Below are 14,760 nucleotides of genomic sequence, written 5' to 3' on the forward strand. Positions count from 1 at the left end.
ACATTGTTCTCACATAATCTTAATCATTCTTTTTAATCTGATTAAATTGTAATACTTTATTTCAGGGTGAACACAAGAATACACATTTAAGACTCATTCAATTCTGTTGTTTATCCTCTTTGAGGAAAATGTAGCACAACTGCATAATCATTGTAGGCACTTATGTATGTTTCTGTTATACATGTAAAATGTGGATTTGTATGAAAAAAAAAATCATATTCAGGTTTTCTCAAAATTCCTTTTAAGATGGTGGAATTTATTTAACATCAGAGGACAGTGTCAAAAGAGCGACAATAAACATGTGTGTTTTATCCTTTTGTGTCATTCAAAACTAATCATAGAAGTACTATGATATTTTATATTTATATTTCCATATAAAAACATCCGTTCCTATCATCGAATGTACAGACCAGCTTCCACAAAATGTATTTTTAAATAACCTTTGAAACAGGGGATACATACTGTGAAGTAAAAATAATTATAATCTAGATTACAGACAAAACAAGGACAAATGAGGACAAATAATGTACTCAGGGCTACCAACGAGAGATGGGCCTATGTGATAGACATAGTGGTCATAGTGGTTACAATTTAAGTCACCCAGTACCTTTAACATAAATTCAGCGACAACGGCCACGTTCCAGGCCACCTACATTGCAGGTGTTGCATTGCATCAACCACCAACCAATGGTTGTGAGCCACCTCATCGACTGCGCAGTTAGGCATCAATCAGATTGCTAGATCATAGAATGTGATCAGCTGATATGTTAATCACCTATTCAGGTGTTGTGAGATCTGGTAGGCGTCTGTAATGTAGTCAGCTCTGGAACCTAATGTAGTCAGCTCTGGAACCTAATGTAGCCGGCTCTGGAACCTAATGTAGTCAGCTCTGGAACCTAATGTAGCCGGCTCTGGAACCTAATGTAGTCGGCTCTGGAACCTAATGTAGTCAGCTCTGGAACCTAATGTAGTCGGCTCTGGAACCTAATGTAGTCAGCTCTGGAACCTAATGTAGTCAGCTCTGGAACCTAATGTAGTCGGCTCTGGAACCTAATGTAGTCAGCTCTGGAACCTAATGTAGTCAGCTCTGGAACCTAATGTAGTCGGCTCTGGAACCTAATGTAGTCGGCTCTGGAACCTAATGTAGTCGGCTCTGGGACCTAATGTAGTCAGCTCTGGGACCTAATGTAGTCGGCTCTGGAACCTAATGTAGTCGGCTCTGGAACCTAATGTAGTCAGGTCTGGAACCTAATGTAGTCAGGTCTGGAACCTAATGTAGTCAGGTCTGGAACCTAATGTAGTCGGCTCTGGAACCTAATGTTTGGAACCTAATGTACTCGGCTCTGGAACCTAATGTAGTGGGCTCTGGAACCTAATGTACTCGGCTCTGGAACCTAATGTAGTCGGCTCTGGGACCTAATGTAGTCAGCTCTGGAACCTAATGTAGTGGGCTCTGGAACCTAATGTAGTGGTCTCTGGAACCTAATGTAGTCGGCTCTGGAACCTAATGTAGTCGGCTCTGGAACCTAATGTAGTCGGCTCTGGAACCTAATGTAGTCAGCTCTGGAACCTAATGTAGTCGGCTCTGGAACGTGGCCATTGACAAGACAGGCTGAAGACAGCAGATAGGGACTACCAGAACACAATAGGCCTTAACGTTGATAAAATGTATAGAAAGCTTCTGTACAATAACAAACATTCTAACATGCTGACTACACCACTCGTGTCGTGTGCGCGAGCAAAATAAATGTACACATACATGTTATTCAATGATTGCCTCTCCCATCTCCTTATTGGTTTATAGAAGCAGATACCCACGTGCCATCTCCTCATTTGTTATACCCACATGGGTGATTGAAAGATTTACTGAGTTTGGTCGGTCGTCGTGGTAACGCCAATCGCCATATAAAGTCCAAAGAAGAAAAAAGCCTGGATTTAAACATTTAAAAAAATGTTATTTAACAAGGCAAGTCAGTTAAGAACAAATTCTTATTTACAATGATGACCTAGGAACAGTGGGTTAACTGCCTTGTTCAGGGGCAGAACGACAGATTTTTACCTTGTCAGGTCGGGGATTTGATCTAGCAACCTTTTGGTTACTGGCACAACGTTCAACCACTAGGCTACCTGCCGCCCCAGGAAGAAGGAGAGATGACTAGAAATTATTTGGTTGACCGTTTTATGTGTGGATTAATTGTCGGAGTAGAGGACCTTGTGCATTTTAGGTAAAATAACAACTCGTTTATATCCCAGGACAAATTAGCTAGCAACAGCAAGCTAGCTAGCTAAATTGCCATAAATGTTTAATGCTTTTCAACCTGTCCCCAAATTAATATAATTGGTTCAGAGTTTGTTCTGATATTTTAACCTGCATGTCGTGATCGCATTTGGTGTGACAAAATCAATTTGCGCACGCGCGCGACCGGTTTGGGTACGGTGTAACGAAGAAGTGTGTGTGTTGTGTTTGTCGTTAGTTTGGGATTACTTCCAAGCGGTTATTGCGTACTTGTATGTTTTGGCTTGAGCATGATGTGTGGAGGGTTTTTATTAAAAAAACAAAACAAAAAAACATTTTGGTCACAGAACATGGAGAGCAGATAGACTAGCGAGGTGAGAAGAGTGAGTGAAACCCTGCAGAATATGACGGTTTTAAATAAGTATGATTTAACTATGATTTGGTGCATGGTACTATCAGCTTGGTCACCCATTCCAGTCAGCGAGATAGTTGTAGTGAAGTAGCAGTACTCTATATCTGTTTCCCTGAACATTTGTGTTTTTCTTGGGAAAATGTAATTGCCATTAAGCAACTTTAATTTGACATTTTACTAATTTAGCAGATGCTCTCATCCAGAGTGATTTACAGGAGCAATTACGGTTAAGTGCCTTGCTCAAGGGCACATCGGCAGATTTGTCACCTAATCAGCTAGGGATACGAACCAGCAACGTTTCGGTTACTGGCCCAACGCTCTTGTGGTATCCTCTCCGCTCTGTGGCAGTTACAGTACATTTGCGTTACAAGTCCCACCCCTTAACACAACGATCAGGATCTCACTGTGGGCGGAAACAGAGATGGTGGAGTGAGATGAAATAACCATAATAATCATGTGCGTTTGTTGTTGATGATTTGTGTGCCAGCAGTGAATCGAAGAGCTTATAGGTTCGTTTCTGTGGTGGTGGCGAGAACCTAAATCTTCACCGTCCGTCACTATAGCTAAACTGAAAAGGCACACGTTTGACTCACAAGTCAAACGTTACAGACTGACTGTTACAGACTGACTGACATTTATATCTTACCCATTATTGGAATTCACATCAGTGCAATACATTCACATACATGGTCTCGTCATTCTAGTATTTTAAAAGTGCCTTTTTCCAAACTGTTGTCAAGTTGAGTCCCGGAGTAGGGTAACATAAAACAAATGACATATTGGTAATAATAGAGTCTTACTGTATCTCAGACATCAAATATATCATCGGTGGGTGTGTGAGTATAAAAGCGGTTGGCTAGCAGTAAATAGGTATGTACAGTATAGCAAGTCTCTCAGGTTTATGACTGTAGTTGTTGTTGTTATGGTAGAGAAGGCATCTGTCCCAAATGGAACCCTATATTGTGCACTACTTGTGACCAGAGGCCTATGGAGCCCAAGCCATAAGTAGTGTACTAGGGAATAGGGTGCCATTTGGGACGCAGACAGGAAGGGGAAACGGTTCAGTGTGCTCCGAAGGGTTGGTTTGCGGTTGCACTAGGTAGCCGTGAATGTTTTCAGACCACGTAACCATAGTAATGAGGAAACACCCAAATAAAGACACATATACAACAATGCAGTAGCTATAGCAACACTGTCAGTGATATCCTAGTGCAGAGCAATCAAAACCAAGACCCCGCATCTCTCCATCCATCCATCCATCCCTCCCTCTCTCTTTCTCCTTCTATATCCATCCCCTCTCTCTCTTTCGTTCTATATCCATCCCCCTCTCTCCAACATCGATATTCACGCATCATAAACCCACAGAAGTGCCCTCGTTGGCCCTTCAGGACACCTTTACACCCCAGGTGAGATCCTGGGATGAAGCAGGGGAGGGGGCTTAAATTCACTCAGTCATTTGGTCAATATTTTTTTTAAAGGGGGAATGTTGTTGTATTTTAACCTCCTCTCTCTTTTTCTTTCTGAGAAGTAATCATCACCCTCTCTCTTTTGTTGTTTCAGTCTCTCTGTTTTCCATTTCTTCTCTCTATCTTCGACTCTTCTCCCGGCTACAAGATCTTACTGCAGACCTGACAGCGACTGACTCTGCTGAGTTGGTTGCCTCCCTTCAGCGTGTCCATCGGAGGGGGGTTGAACTCCCGGCTAGGATCCACCGTGGTCAGCCAGAAGCTGTACTTGTTGGCAAAGAAGTGGCAGGTGCCCTTAGCCCCGTTACACTCGATGAAGGGAGTTGCACGGAAGTCTTCCAGACAGGACCCGGGTGACACCAGGGACTGGCCTCCGCCCTCTGCCCCGGCAGCTGTGTGCTGTATGGGGGGGGAAAGAGAGAGGAACAGGCCCAGACAAGTCCTGAGTGTTAGTTTCACTATGGTGGTTTAGACTGGGGTTGTTGTGTCGTGAAATAACTTTACAGTTTAGTTACAAATATTGGCCGGGATTCAATCCGAGGCACACTGTACCGAGCTTGATATTTAAAGGTAATTTACGATTGAGCCGAGATCCATGTTCAGTGTTTACCATGAATGTGATCTCTGAGAATGTGGGAGTATTGCCTTTGAAAGGCGCTCTGTCAACAGTGCTCTACAACACACCGTGGATTGAATCTGGCTTTAATCCCACATCACTCACCATGAGGAAGGAGTACCCGATCCAGAGGGACCTCCAGCCAGCAGGGCAGGTGGGGATGGTGAGGTCCTGGGAGTGGACGGCCACAGCCTGGGACATGGCCTCGCACACGGAGCACCTGCTGATGTACTGGCTGATGGCCTCCTCTCCCACCGGCATCATTGGAATGGGCGCAGTGGTGGACAGCCAATAGGACTTGTCGTTGCGGCTGGCGTAGTAACAGATCTCGTTGGGTGTGCAGTAGAGGAAGGGGACAGTGCTGAAACGGGGGAGGCAGGAGCCCGCCATACCTGGGGGAGAGGGCATAGAGAGGAGAGGAGGGATAGAGAGAGGGGGGAGAGGGGGGTGATAGAGATAGGGGGGAGATTGAGAGGGAGGGAGAGAGAGGGGGGAGAGAGATTGAGAGGGAGGGATAGATAGAGAGAGGGGGGAGATTGAGAGGGAGGGATAGAGAGGGGGGAGAGATTGAGAGGGAGGGATAAAAAGGGGGGAGAGAGATTGAGAGTGAGGAATAGAGAGGGGAGAGATTGAGAGGGAGGGATAGAGAGGGGAGAGATTGAGAGGGAGGGATAGAGAGGGGAGAGATTGAGAGTGAGGAATAGAGAGGAGAGAGATTGAGAGAGAGAGGGATAGAGAGGGGGGAGAGGGATTGAGAGTGAGGGAATGAGGGAGAAAGAGGGGGAAGAGAGATTGAGAGGGAGGGATAGAGAGAGGGGAGAGAGGGGGGCGATTGAGAGGGAGGGATAGAGAGAGAGTGGGAGATTGAGAGGGAGGGATAGAGAGAGGGGAGAGGGATTGAGAGTGAGGGAATGAGGGAGAAAGAGGGGGAAGAGAGATTGAGAGGGAGGGATAGAGAGAGAGTGCCAGATTGAGAGGGAGGGATAGAGAGAGGGGAGAGAGGGGGGCGATTGAGAGGGAGGGATAGAGAGAGGGGAGAGATATAAAGATTAGCTTTCTGCAAGTTTTGTAGGTCGCTCTGCCTGCCCGAATCCTATAATTGCTTGTGTGTGTGTGACTCACCGAGGTCCTGGTTGTGGGCCTTCTCCTGCCCCTCTACGTACAGCAGACTGTATCCCTCCCAGAGCCGGGACATGCCCTGGGGACACATGGGTACCTGGCTGTTCTGACTGTGTTTCACCAGGGTGAAACCAACACTCCTGCTGCGGGCCACACTGCCAGGGGGACCCTGCAGACCACGCTTACCAGGCAGACCTGAGGGAGAGAGGGAAGAGAGAGGAGAGGAGAAGAGAAGAGGGGGGAAGAGGAGAGGAGAGGAGAAGAGAGGAGGGGGGAAGAGGAGAGGAGAGAGGGGGAGAGGAGCAGAGAGGGGGGAAGAGGAGAGAGGGGGAAGAGGAGAGGGAGGAAGAGAGGAGAAAGGCGGAAAAGGTGAGGAGAGGAGGGTAGAAAAGGAGAGGAGAGAGGGAAAGAAGAGAGGAGAAGAGAGGAGGGGGAAGAGGAGGGGGAGAGGAGAGGAGAGAGCGAGAAGAGAGGGAGGGGAGAAGAGGAGAGGAACGAGAGTAGAGAGGGGTAAGAGGAAAGGAGAGAAGAGGGGAGAGAGGGGGAAGAAGAGAGGGAAGAGGATAGGAGAGGAGTACTACATGTTAAATGTTGGGTAACCCCTAAGTACCTCCAGCTATAATTCATTATGATGCGGTTATAGACCATTGTAAGACTTTACATGTATCGACATCTCTTTCTCTCACGCACACGCATGCATATAACTTTGATGATGTTTACATGTTTCAGTGTAAATGGTGTTGGAATAGCAGAGGCAGTGCTCCTGTTGTCTTTGTGCTGACTTGCTGTAACTCTCTGTGGTTCTCAATCAGTAGTTATTTAGTCAACTGTTGAAAATAGTCACATGTTTGACTGTGTTGCAGGTCATACAGCTGTTTGTTACATGCAATATTGGCTTTGTGGACTTCACCGGACAGATGTTGCTCTCCGGTTTTGTGAAGAAACAAACGTATGTGTAGTTGAATTTGTGTGACTGTTGTCTTTGTGTTGTCTCTGCCTTATTGTACATCACAGTGGAGTAGGAACTGACGGGTTATAGAGCAAACAACGCAATTATCACAACACAGGTTGTAATATGGATTTTGTATTGGTTTGGCTTCCTCAGTGGTTTACCCACACACCTCTACTGACTGCTGGTCCCCACAAGTATAGATAAACACGTACACACACATGTACACACAGATAGACATACACACTCACACACACGTACACGCATACCTTGTGATCCGGAAGGTCCAGGGAAACCAGGAGAACCAGGGTCTCCCAGAGGTCCATCCTGACCTGACTCTCCGTTCCTCCCCAGCTTCCCCACCGCACCGGGCCTTCCTTTAGGACCTGGAACAAAAGGTGGAAGATACACTTAGAACACTGATCCAAGGACAGTATTAGGTTTAACTACCTTATGGTTGAGGTTAAGATTGGATGAGGGTTTAACTGAATCTAGATCAGGGGTAACTAAGGGTAACTTTGGTTAGCCTCGACTCCACACTGACTGAATCCATCACAACTGTTTAGAAGCAAGTAAAACGAGTGTGAATTCAGTGTGGATTCCAATCTAAACTTGTGGGTACAAATCACGTTTTCTTCGATCCAGTCCAGTAGGCTACTCTATTCACGACCTCTGCCTAGTAGGCCAGGCTGTTCCTAGTAGGTTACTCACCCCCTCTGCCTGGAATGCCGGGATTGCCTGATTCTCCCATGGCGCCTGGAGCTCCGTTGAGCCCAGGGCCTCCCACATCTCCGTAGGTAGTCTGGACGCCCGTGGGGGATAAAGTTATACCTGGGGCCCCCTTACGACCAGAATAACCTAGAGGGAGAGAGGATGAGGGAGGATGGGAGACAAAAGTGTGGGGGAGGTGTGGGGGGGTAGCGAGAGAGATGTGTGTGGAGGAAGCAAACACACGCACACATGATCAGAAAGATGGAGATGGAGGGATGAAGAGAGTGAGAGACAGGAGGAGGAGGAGGTGGAAGAAAGAGAGAGAGATGAGAGAGAGAGACAGGGAGAGAGAGATGAGAGATGAGTGATAGAGAAGGAGAAAGAGAGAGAAAGATGAGAGAGAGAGATGAGACTCAAGCTAAATCTTCTATAACATAATTGATCAAATTGACAAATACCAGTGTTATGTGTTCAGGTCAATGTTGAAAGAATACATCTCTACCTTTCTGTCCTTTGGGTCCTTTCCCTCCGTAATATCCTGTATCTCCAGGGTAGCCTTTGGTTCCTGACACTCCACTGTACCCAGAGTCGCCTCTCTCTCCTAGGCAACACAACAACAACATCAGACATGGTTTGGTACATCAACCACTGGGCAAAGACGGATCAACATCCGATTCTGGTTGATAATTGATTGAGTGGTCGACCGACGTAACCCTCCAACAAATTGTCCATGTTTCAGATCAACATCAATGTGTGGAAGTTAAATATTTCCAAAAAATATTTTTGAATTTCGTGCGCTGCGAAGGCAGTGGAATGTTGTGGGTGTTCCGCTAGCGGAACCCCGGGGCGAGAAAGGTTAATCATCTCTGTACCTTTGAATCCAGACGTCAGATCAACGTCACATTCTGGTTGATATTACATTGAGTGGTCAACAAACAAGAGTCATCCATGTACCATTGAACCCAGGGCTGCCTTCCCTTCCTGGACCACCGGGACCTCCAGGGTCTCCACGTCTCCCAGGGGTACCGGGGAAGCCAGGTAGCCCAGCGTCACCTCTGTCTCCCTGGGCCGTACTGGGCCCCGGTGGGCCTGGGGGGCCTGGAGGACCACCGTAACCTGGAGGAACCCACCATAAACAGTTAACACAAGAGTAAACTAGCTACAGTATAAAGGTCTACAGAGTTTTGGATTTAGATGGAGGGAGGACAAGGAGATGAGAGGGAGAAGTAGAAAGGAGGAGATGAGAGGGAGAAGTAGAAAGGAGGAGAAGAAGATGAGAGGGAGATGTAGAAAGGAGGAGAAGATGAGAAGGAGAAGTAGAAAGGAGGAGAAGAAGATGAGAGGGAGAAGTAGAAAGGAGGGGAAGAAGATGAGAGGGAGAAGTAGAAAGGAGGAGAAGATGAGAAGGAGATGTAGAAAGGAAGAGAAGAAGATGAGAGGGAGAAGTAGGAAGTTGAAGAAGTAGAAAGGAGGAGAAGATGATGAGAGGGAGACGTAGAAAGGAGGAGAAGAAGATGAGAGGGAGAAGTAGAAAGGAGGGGAAGAAGATGAGAGGGAGAAGTAGAAAGGAGGAGAAGATGAGAAGGAGATGTAGAAAGGAGGAGAAGAAGATGAGAGGGAGAAGTAGGAAGTTGAAGAAGTAGAAAGGAGGAGAAGATGATGAGAGGGAGACGTAGAAAGAAGGAGAAGAAGATGAGAGGGAGATGTAGAAAGGAGGAGAAGATGAGAATGAGAAGTAGAAAGGAGGAGATGAGAGGGAGAAGTAGGAAGGAGGGGAAGAAGATGAGAGGGAGAAGTAGAAAGGAGGAGAAGATGAGAAGGAGATGTAGAAAGGAGGAGAAGAAGATGAGAGGGAGAAGTAGGAAGTTGAAGAAATAGAAAGGAGGAGAAGATGATGAGAGGGAGACGTAGAAAGAAGGAGAAGAAGATGAGAGGGAGATGTAGAAAGGAGGAGAAGATGAGAAGGAGAAGTAGAAAGGAGGAGATGAGAGGGAGAAGTAGAAAGGAGGAGAAGAAAATGAGAGGGAGATGTAGAAAGGAGGAGAAGATGATGACAGGGAGAAGTAGAAGATGAGAGGGAGAAGTAGAAAGGAGGAGAAGATGATGAGAGGGAGAAGTAGAAGGGAGGAGTAGAAATTAGTAGAAAGGAGTAGAAGGAGATGGAAGAAGGAGCAGGATAGTGAGACAGAGGAATATAATCTATTGTTTTATAAAAGGCTAAATAAAGGGTTAAACTACCTTCTTCTCCATCGAGTCCGGGCAGGCCTGGGTCTCCCAGAGGTCCAGGGATATAGGAGCCGATTGTATCCCCACGACGACCAGGCAGGCCTGGGAAGCCCGTCCTACCAGGACCCCCTGACAACCAAACAAGAGTTTAGGTCATCCACACACGCACACACACACATACACACACACATTAATCTTTCTCTATAAAATAAATTGTATTGATTGATCTTTCATTATAAAATGTATTTGATTGATTGATGAATCTTTCTCACCTGACTCTCCTCTCGCTCCCTTCTCCGCGTTGTATCCCGGGGGTCCTGGGATGGAGGATCCCCTCTCTCCCTTCAGACCGGCCGCTCCAGGGGTGCCGGGGCGACCCTCCTCACTATAACCCGGGGTTCCTGGTATACCGTTCGGTCCAGCCAGTCCGTTGAGTCCATCAAGACCAGGAGATCCCGGCAGACCTTGACAAAGAACATGATTATTGCATTATAACATCGACACCAATAAGGGACGTTGTACTGAAGTTAAGACATTGTCAGAGGCCATGTCAGTTAAATAAGAGAAAGAAAGGTTTTCACTCAGGCCAATGATGTTGTATTACAAACTGTAATGTGTGTGTGTTTGAGTGTGAGTGGGCGTGGGCGTGGGCGTGGGCGTATTTCTGTGTTTGTGTGTGTGTGTGTGTGTGTGTCCGACAAACCTTTTTCTCCAGATGATCCAGGGGAGCCGGGGCGGCCAGTCGTCCCGTCGAGACCTCTTCCTCCTGGGTATCCGTTCAGACCCTTAGCCCCAGTGAAACCAGGGGTACCTGATAGGAGGAGGGGGGACCCCAAAAAACATAACCAGGAACATAGTTTATGATGAATGAGGATGAGGATGAGGGGGTTAATATAATAATAATATAATATACAGTATATATATATATTTTTTCTTTTCTTCTCTTATTCCACCTTTTCTAAATTGCTTAAATATCACTTCCCTGTGACATGATTCATCTGTGTGACATTTATGACATCACGTCCTGTAACATCATCACCACTACTCACCCAAGAGTCCGGGTCTTCCAGGAACTCCCGGTGCTCCCTTCTGTCCGCTGAACCCAGGGCCCCCTGGGAAACCGTTGTCGCCGGGGGCGCCATTAGCACCTTGGCCACCTGGGTAACCGGGGGTTCCGGACTCACCTTTAGCTCCGGGACTTCCGGGGTAGCCGGACGAGTCACCTCTCTCCCCTGAGGACCATACAGATACAGGTAAGAACTTAACCAATAGAAAACCTTTAAACTGACAAGAAACAGGTAAGAACTTAACCAATACAAAACCTTTAAACTGACAAGATACAGGTAAGAACTTAACCAACACAAATCCTTTACACTGACAAGGTACAGGTAAGAACTTAACCAACACAAATCCTTTACACTGACAAGGTACAGGTAAACCAAGCCATAGAAAGTTGGTTGCAATTTCAGTTTAATCCACCAGAAAAAAACATAATAAATATTTCAACAAATATTATGGTTAAACTCAAATATACTAATTGATTAAAAAAACTATATTTTTGGAAATAATGTTTAAAAAAGTTATAATCTTTGTAAACTATATCATAAATAGGACTGGTGGAGTTACGTCACACATGCAGCTAACACAATATATGTAAATGTCTGCTCTACCCAAAATTACAACCAACTAATTGCAGCATTACCGCAAAAATGGAAGAGGCAAGTGGAAGGGGGAGAAAGTAAAAACTGGTCTGTCGGACCTGAATTAAAGACCAACATTGGCTAAAGAAAATTGTGATGAATAAAAAAGTAAACCAGTTTAATTTAAGGACCAGAAAATGTACGGCTATGCCATATAGTTGAGTTGAGAAGAGATTTTCGATGTACCGACTCCATGGCACATGGTTTATGAACTGATACACAAAACAAATAGTTTTTCCATTTAAATGATTATACAAAATATATGGGGGACACAACCATCCCAGCTCTGCAGATTTTGCTACAAAGAGACAGAATCATTACATAATTTGTTTTGGTACTGTCCATATATAGCTTGTTTTTGGTCGCAGGTTCAGGAATGGCTGAAGAATTGCAACATTTACCTGGAGCTAACGCTGCAGATAGCGTTAGCGTGCAGATTATCTTTAATTTACAATCTTTAGAAGCTATGAGAACAGAAATGTTCAGAACTTTCGTGAAACATCACAGCACAGTTGAAAAATATATGGCAAATAGAAATCAAAACTGGATGGAGTTCAGAGATCGATGGGAGGGGTTGAGTGGAGCTGAAGGGTGGGACTAAAAACAAACAATGATAACTATTGTAAAATATACTGTGCCCATAAAATGTATATAGTATGTATGAGCTGGAAATAGAAGGTATAGGGAAGAGACCATCACCGGGAAGAGACCATCACCGAGAAGAGACCATCACCGGGAAGAGACCATCACAGGGAAGAGACCATCACAGGGAAGAGACCATCACAGGGAAGAGACCATCACAGGGAAGAGACAAGCACAGGGAAGAGACAAGCACAGGGAAGAGACAAGCACAGGGAAGAGACAAGCACCGGGAAGAGACCATCACCGGGAAGAGACCATCACAGGGAAGAGACCATCACCGGGAAGAGACCATCACCGGGAAGAGACCATCACCGGGAAGAGACCATCACCGGGAAGAGACCATCACCGGGAAGAGACCATCACAGGGAAGAGACCATCACAGGGAAGAGACCATCACAGGGAAGAGACCATCACCGGGAAGAGACCATCACCGGGAAGAGACCATCACCGGGAAGAGACCATCACCGGGAAGAGACCATCACAGGGAAAAGACCATCACCGGGAAGAGACCATCACAGGGAAGAGACCATCACAGGGAAGAGACAAGCACAGGGAAGAGACCATCACAGGGAAGAGACCATCTGTAAATAGCCCATCCAACTACCTCATCCCCATACTGTATTCATTTATTTATCCTGCTCCTTTGCACCCCAGTATCTCTACTTGCACATTCATCTTCTGCACATCTACCATTCCAGTGTTTAATTGCTATATTGTAATTACTTCGCCACCATGGCCTATTTATTGCCTTACCTCACTTATCTTACCTCATTTGCACATACTGTATATAGACTTTTTTCTACTGTATTATTGACTGTATGTTTGTTTATTCCATGTGTAACTCTGTGTTGTTGTCGTGGACCACGTTGTCTTGCTCCCAGACAAACTAAACAACTTCTTTGCTCTCTTTGAGGACAATACAGTGCCACTGACACGGCCCGCTACCAAAACCTGCGGGCTCTCCTTCACTGCAGCCAATGTGAGTAAAACATTTAAACGTGTTAACCCTCGCAAGGCTGCCAGCCCAGACGGCATCCCCAGCTGCGTCCTCAGAGCATGCGCAGACCAGCTGGCTGGTGTGTTTACGGACATATTCAATCAATCCTTATCCCAGTCTGCTGTTCCCACATGCTTCAAGAGGGCCACCATTGTTCCTGTTCCCAAGAAAACGAAGGTAACTAAATGACTATCGCCCCATAGCACCCTGGGTCTCGACCCCGCCCTGCGCAACTGGGTCCTGGACTTCCTGACGGGTCGCCCCCAGGTGGTGAGGGTAGGTAACAACATCTCCACTCCGCTGATCCTCAACACTGGGTTGAGGCCTGGGGCCCCACAAGGGTGCGTTCTCAGCCCTCTCCTTTACTCCCTGTTCACCCATGACTGCGTGGCCATGCACGCCTCCAACTCAATCATCAAGTTTGCAGACGACACTACAGTGGTAGGCTTGATTACCAACAACGACGAGACGGCCTACAGGGAGGAGGTGAGAGCCCTCAGAGTGTGGTGTCAGGAAAATAACCTCACACTCAATGTCAACAAAACAAAGGAGATAATCGTGGACTTCAGGAAACAGCAGAGGGAGCAGCCCCCTATCCACATCGACGGGACAGTAGTGGAGAAGGTGGAAAGTTTTAAGTTCCTCGGCGTACACATCACGGACAAACTGAAATGGTCCATCCACACAGACAGCGTTGTGAAGAAGGCTGGAGGCTGAAGAAATTCGGCTTGTCACCAAAAACACTCACAAACTTTTACAGATGCACAATCGAGAGCATCCTGTCGGGCTGTATCACCGCCTGGTACGGCAACTGCTCCACCCACAACCTTAAGGCTCTCCAGAGGGTAGTGAGGTCTGCACAACGCATCACCGGGGGCAAACTACCTGCCCTCCAGGACACATACACCACCCGATGTCACAGGAAGGCCAAAAAGATCATCAAGGACAACAACCACCCGAGCCACTGCCTGTTCACCCCGCTATCATCCAGAAGGCGAGGTCAGTACAGGTGCATCAAAGCGGGGATTGCTGGCACGGCCCCATAGCTTGGACCTTAAGATTTTGTTTGTACTCCACCATTATTAGGTGTTGGGGTCCTGTCTTCCAGCCCCTTTACTTCCCTACTAACGGGCCCTTTGGTACATACCCTACATTACTCATCTCATATGTTTATACTGTACTCTATACCATCTACTGCATCTTGCCTATGCCGTTCGGCAATCACTCATTCATATATTTTTATGTACATATTCTTATTCATTCCTTTACACTTGTGTGTATAAGGTAGTTGTTGTGAAATTGTTAGGTTAGATTACTTGTTAGATATTACTGCATGGTCGGAACTAGAAGCACAAGCGTTTCGCTACACTCGCATTAACATCTGCTAACCATGTGTATGCGACAAATCAAATTTGATTTGATTTATGTTTCGAACTGCTTTGCTTTATCTTGGCCAGGTCGCAGTTGTAAATGAGAACTTGTTCTCAACTGGCCTACCTGGTTAAATAAGGGTGAAATGAAATATACATTTAAAAAATGGCACAGAGAAGAGACCATGAAATCAAATAAAATTGTATTTATCACATGCGCCGAAAACAGCTGGTGTAGACTGTACAGGGAAATGCTTTCTTACGAACCTTTCCCAAGCCTTCAGAGTTGAAGAGAATGGTACAGAGAAGAGAGCAT

The 14,760-nt window shown here is 46.2% G+C and overlaps 1 protein-coding gene across 2 annotated transcripts in view; it reads right to left on the bottom strand.

The window, feature by feature from the left end:
* Nucleotides 1–235: 235 nt before the first annotated feature.
* The window catches only part of LOC129835506 (collagen alpha-6(IV) chain-like), a 243,804-nt gene continuing 229,279 nt past the window's right edge, over nt 236–14,760 (bottom strand). For both annotated transcript variants that reach the window (XM_055901163.1, XM_055901162.1), the window contains exons 33-43: nt 10,785–10,967; nt 10,439–10,546; nt 10,008–10,199; nt 9,748–9,864; nt 8,464–8,625; nt 8,012–8,110; nt 7,510–7,656; nt 7,068–7,184; nt 5,853–6,044; nt 4,836–5,122; nt 236–4,513 (exon numbers count right to left, since the gene is read on the bottom strand). In XM_055901163.1, the coding sequence (XP_055757138.1) occupies nt 4,256–4,513; nt 4,836–5,122; nt 5,853–6,044; nt 7,068–7,184; nt 7,510–7,656; nt 8,012–8,110; nt 8,464–8,625; nt 9,748–9,864; nt 10,008–10,199; nt 10,439–10,546; nt 10,785–10,967 (1,862 nt within the window). In that variant the 3' untranslated portion in view covers nt 236–4,255. The remainder of the gene's footprint in view (nt 4,514–4,835; nt 5,123–5,852; nt 6,045–7,067; nt 7,185–7,509; nt 7,657–8,011; nt 8,111–8,463; nt 8,626–9,747; nt 9,865–10,007; nt 10,200–10,438; nt 10,547–10,784; nt 10,968–14,760) is intronic.

Source organism: Salvelinus fontinalis, chromosome 36 (assembly GCF_029448725.1).
Source record: "Salvelinus fontinalis isolate EN_2023a chromosome 36, ASM2944872v1, whole genome shotgun sequence".
In the NCBI taxonomy this organism is placed as follows: domain Eukaryota; kingdom Metazoa; phylum Chordata; class Actinopteri; order Salmoniformes; family Salmonidae; genus Salvelinus; species Salvelinus fontinalis.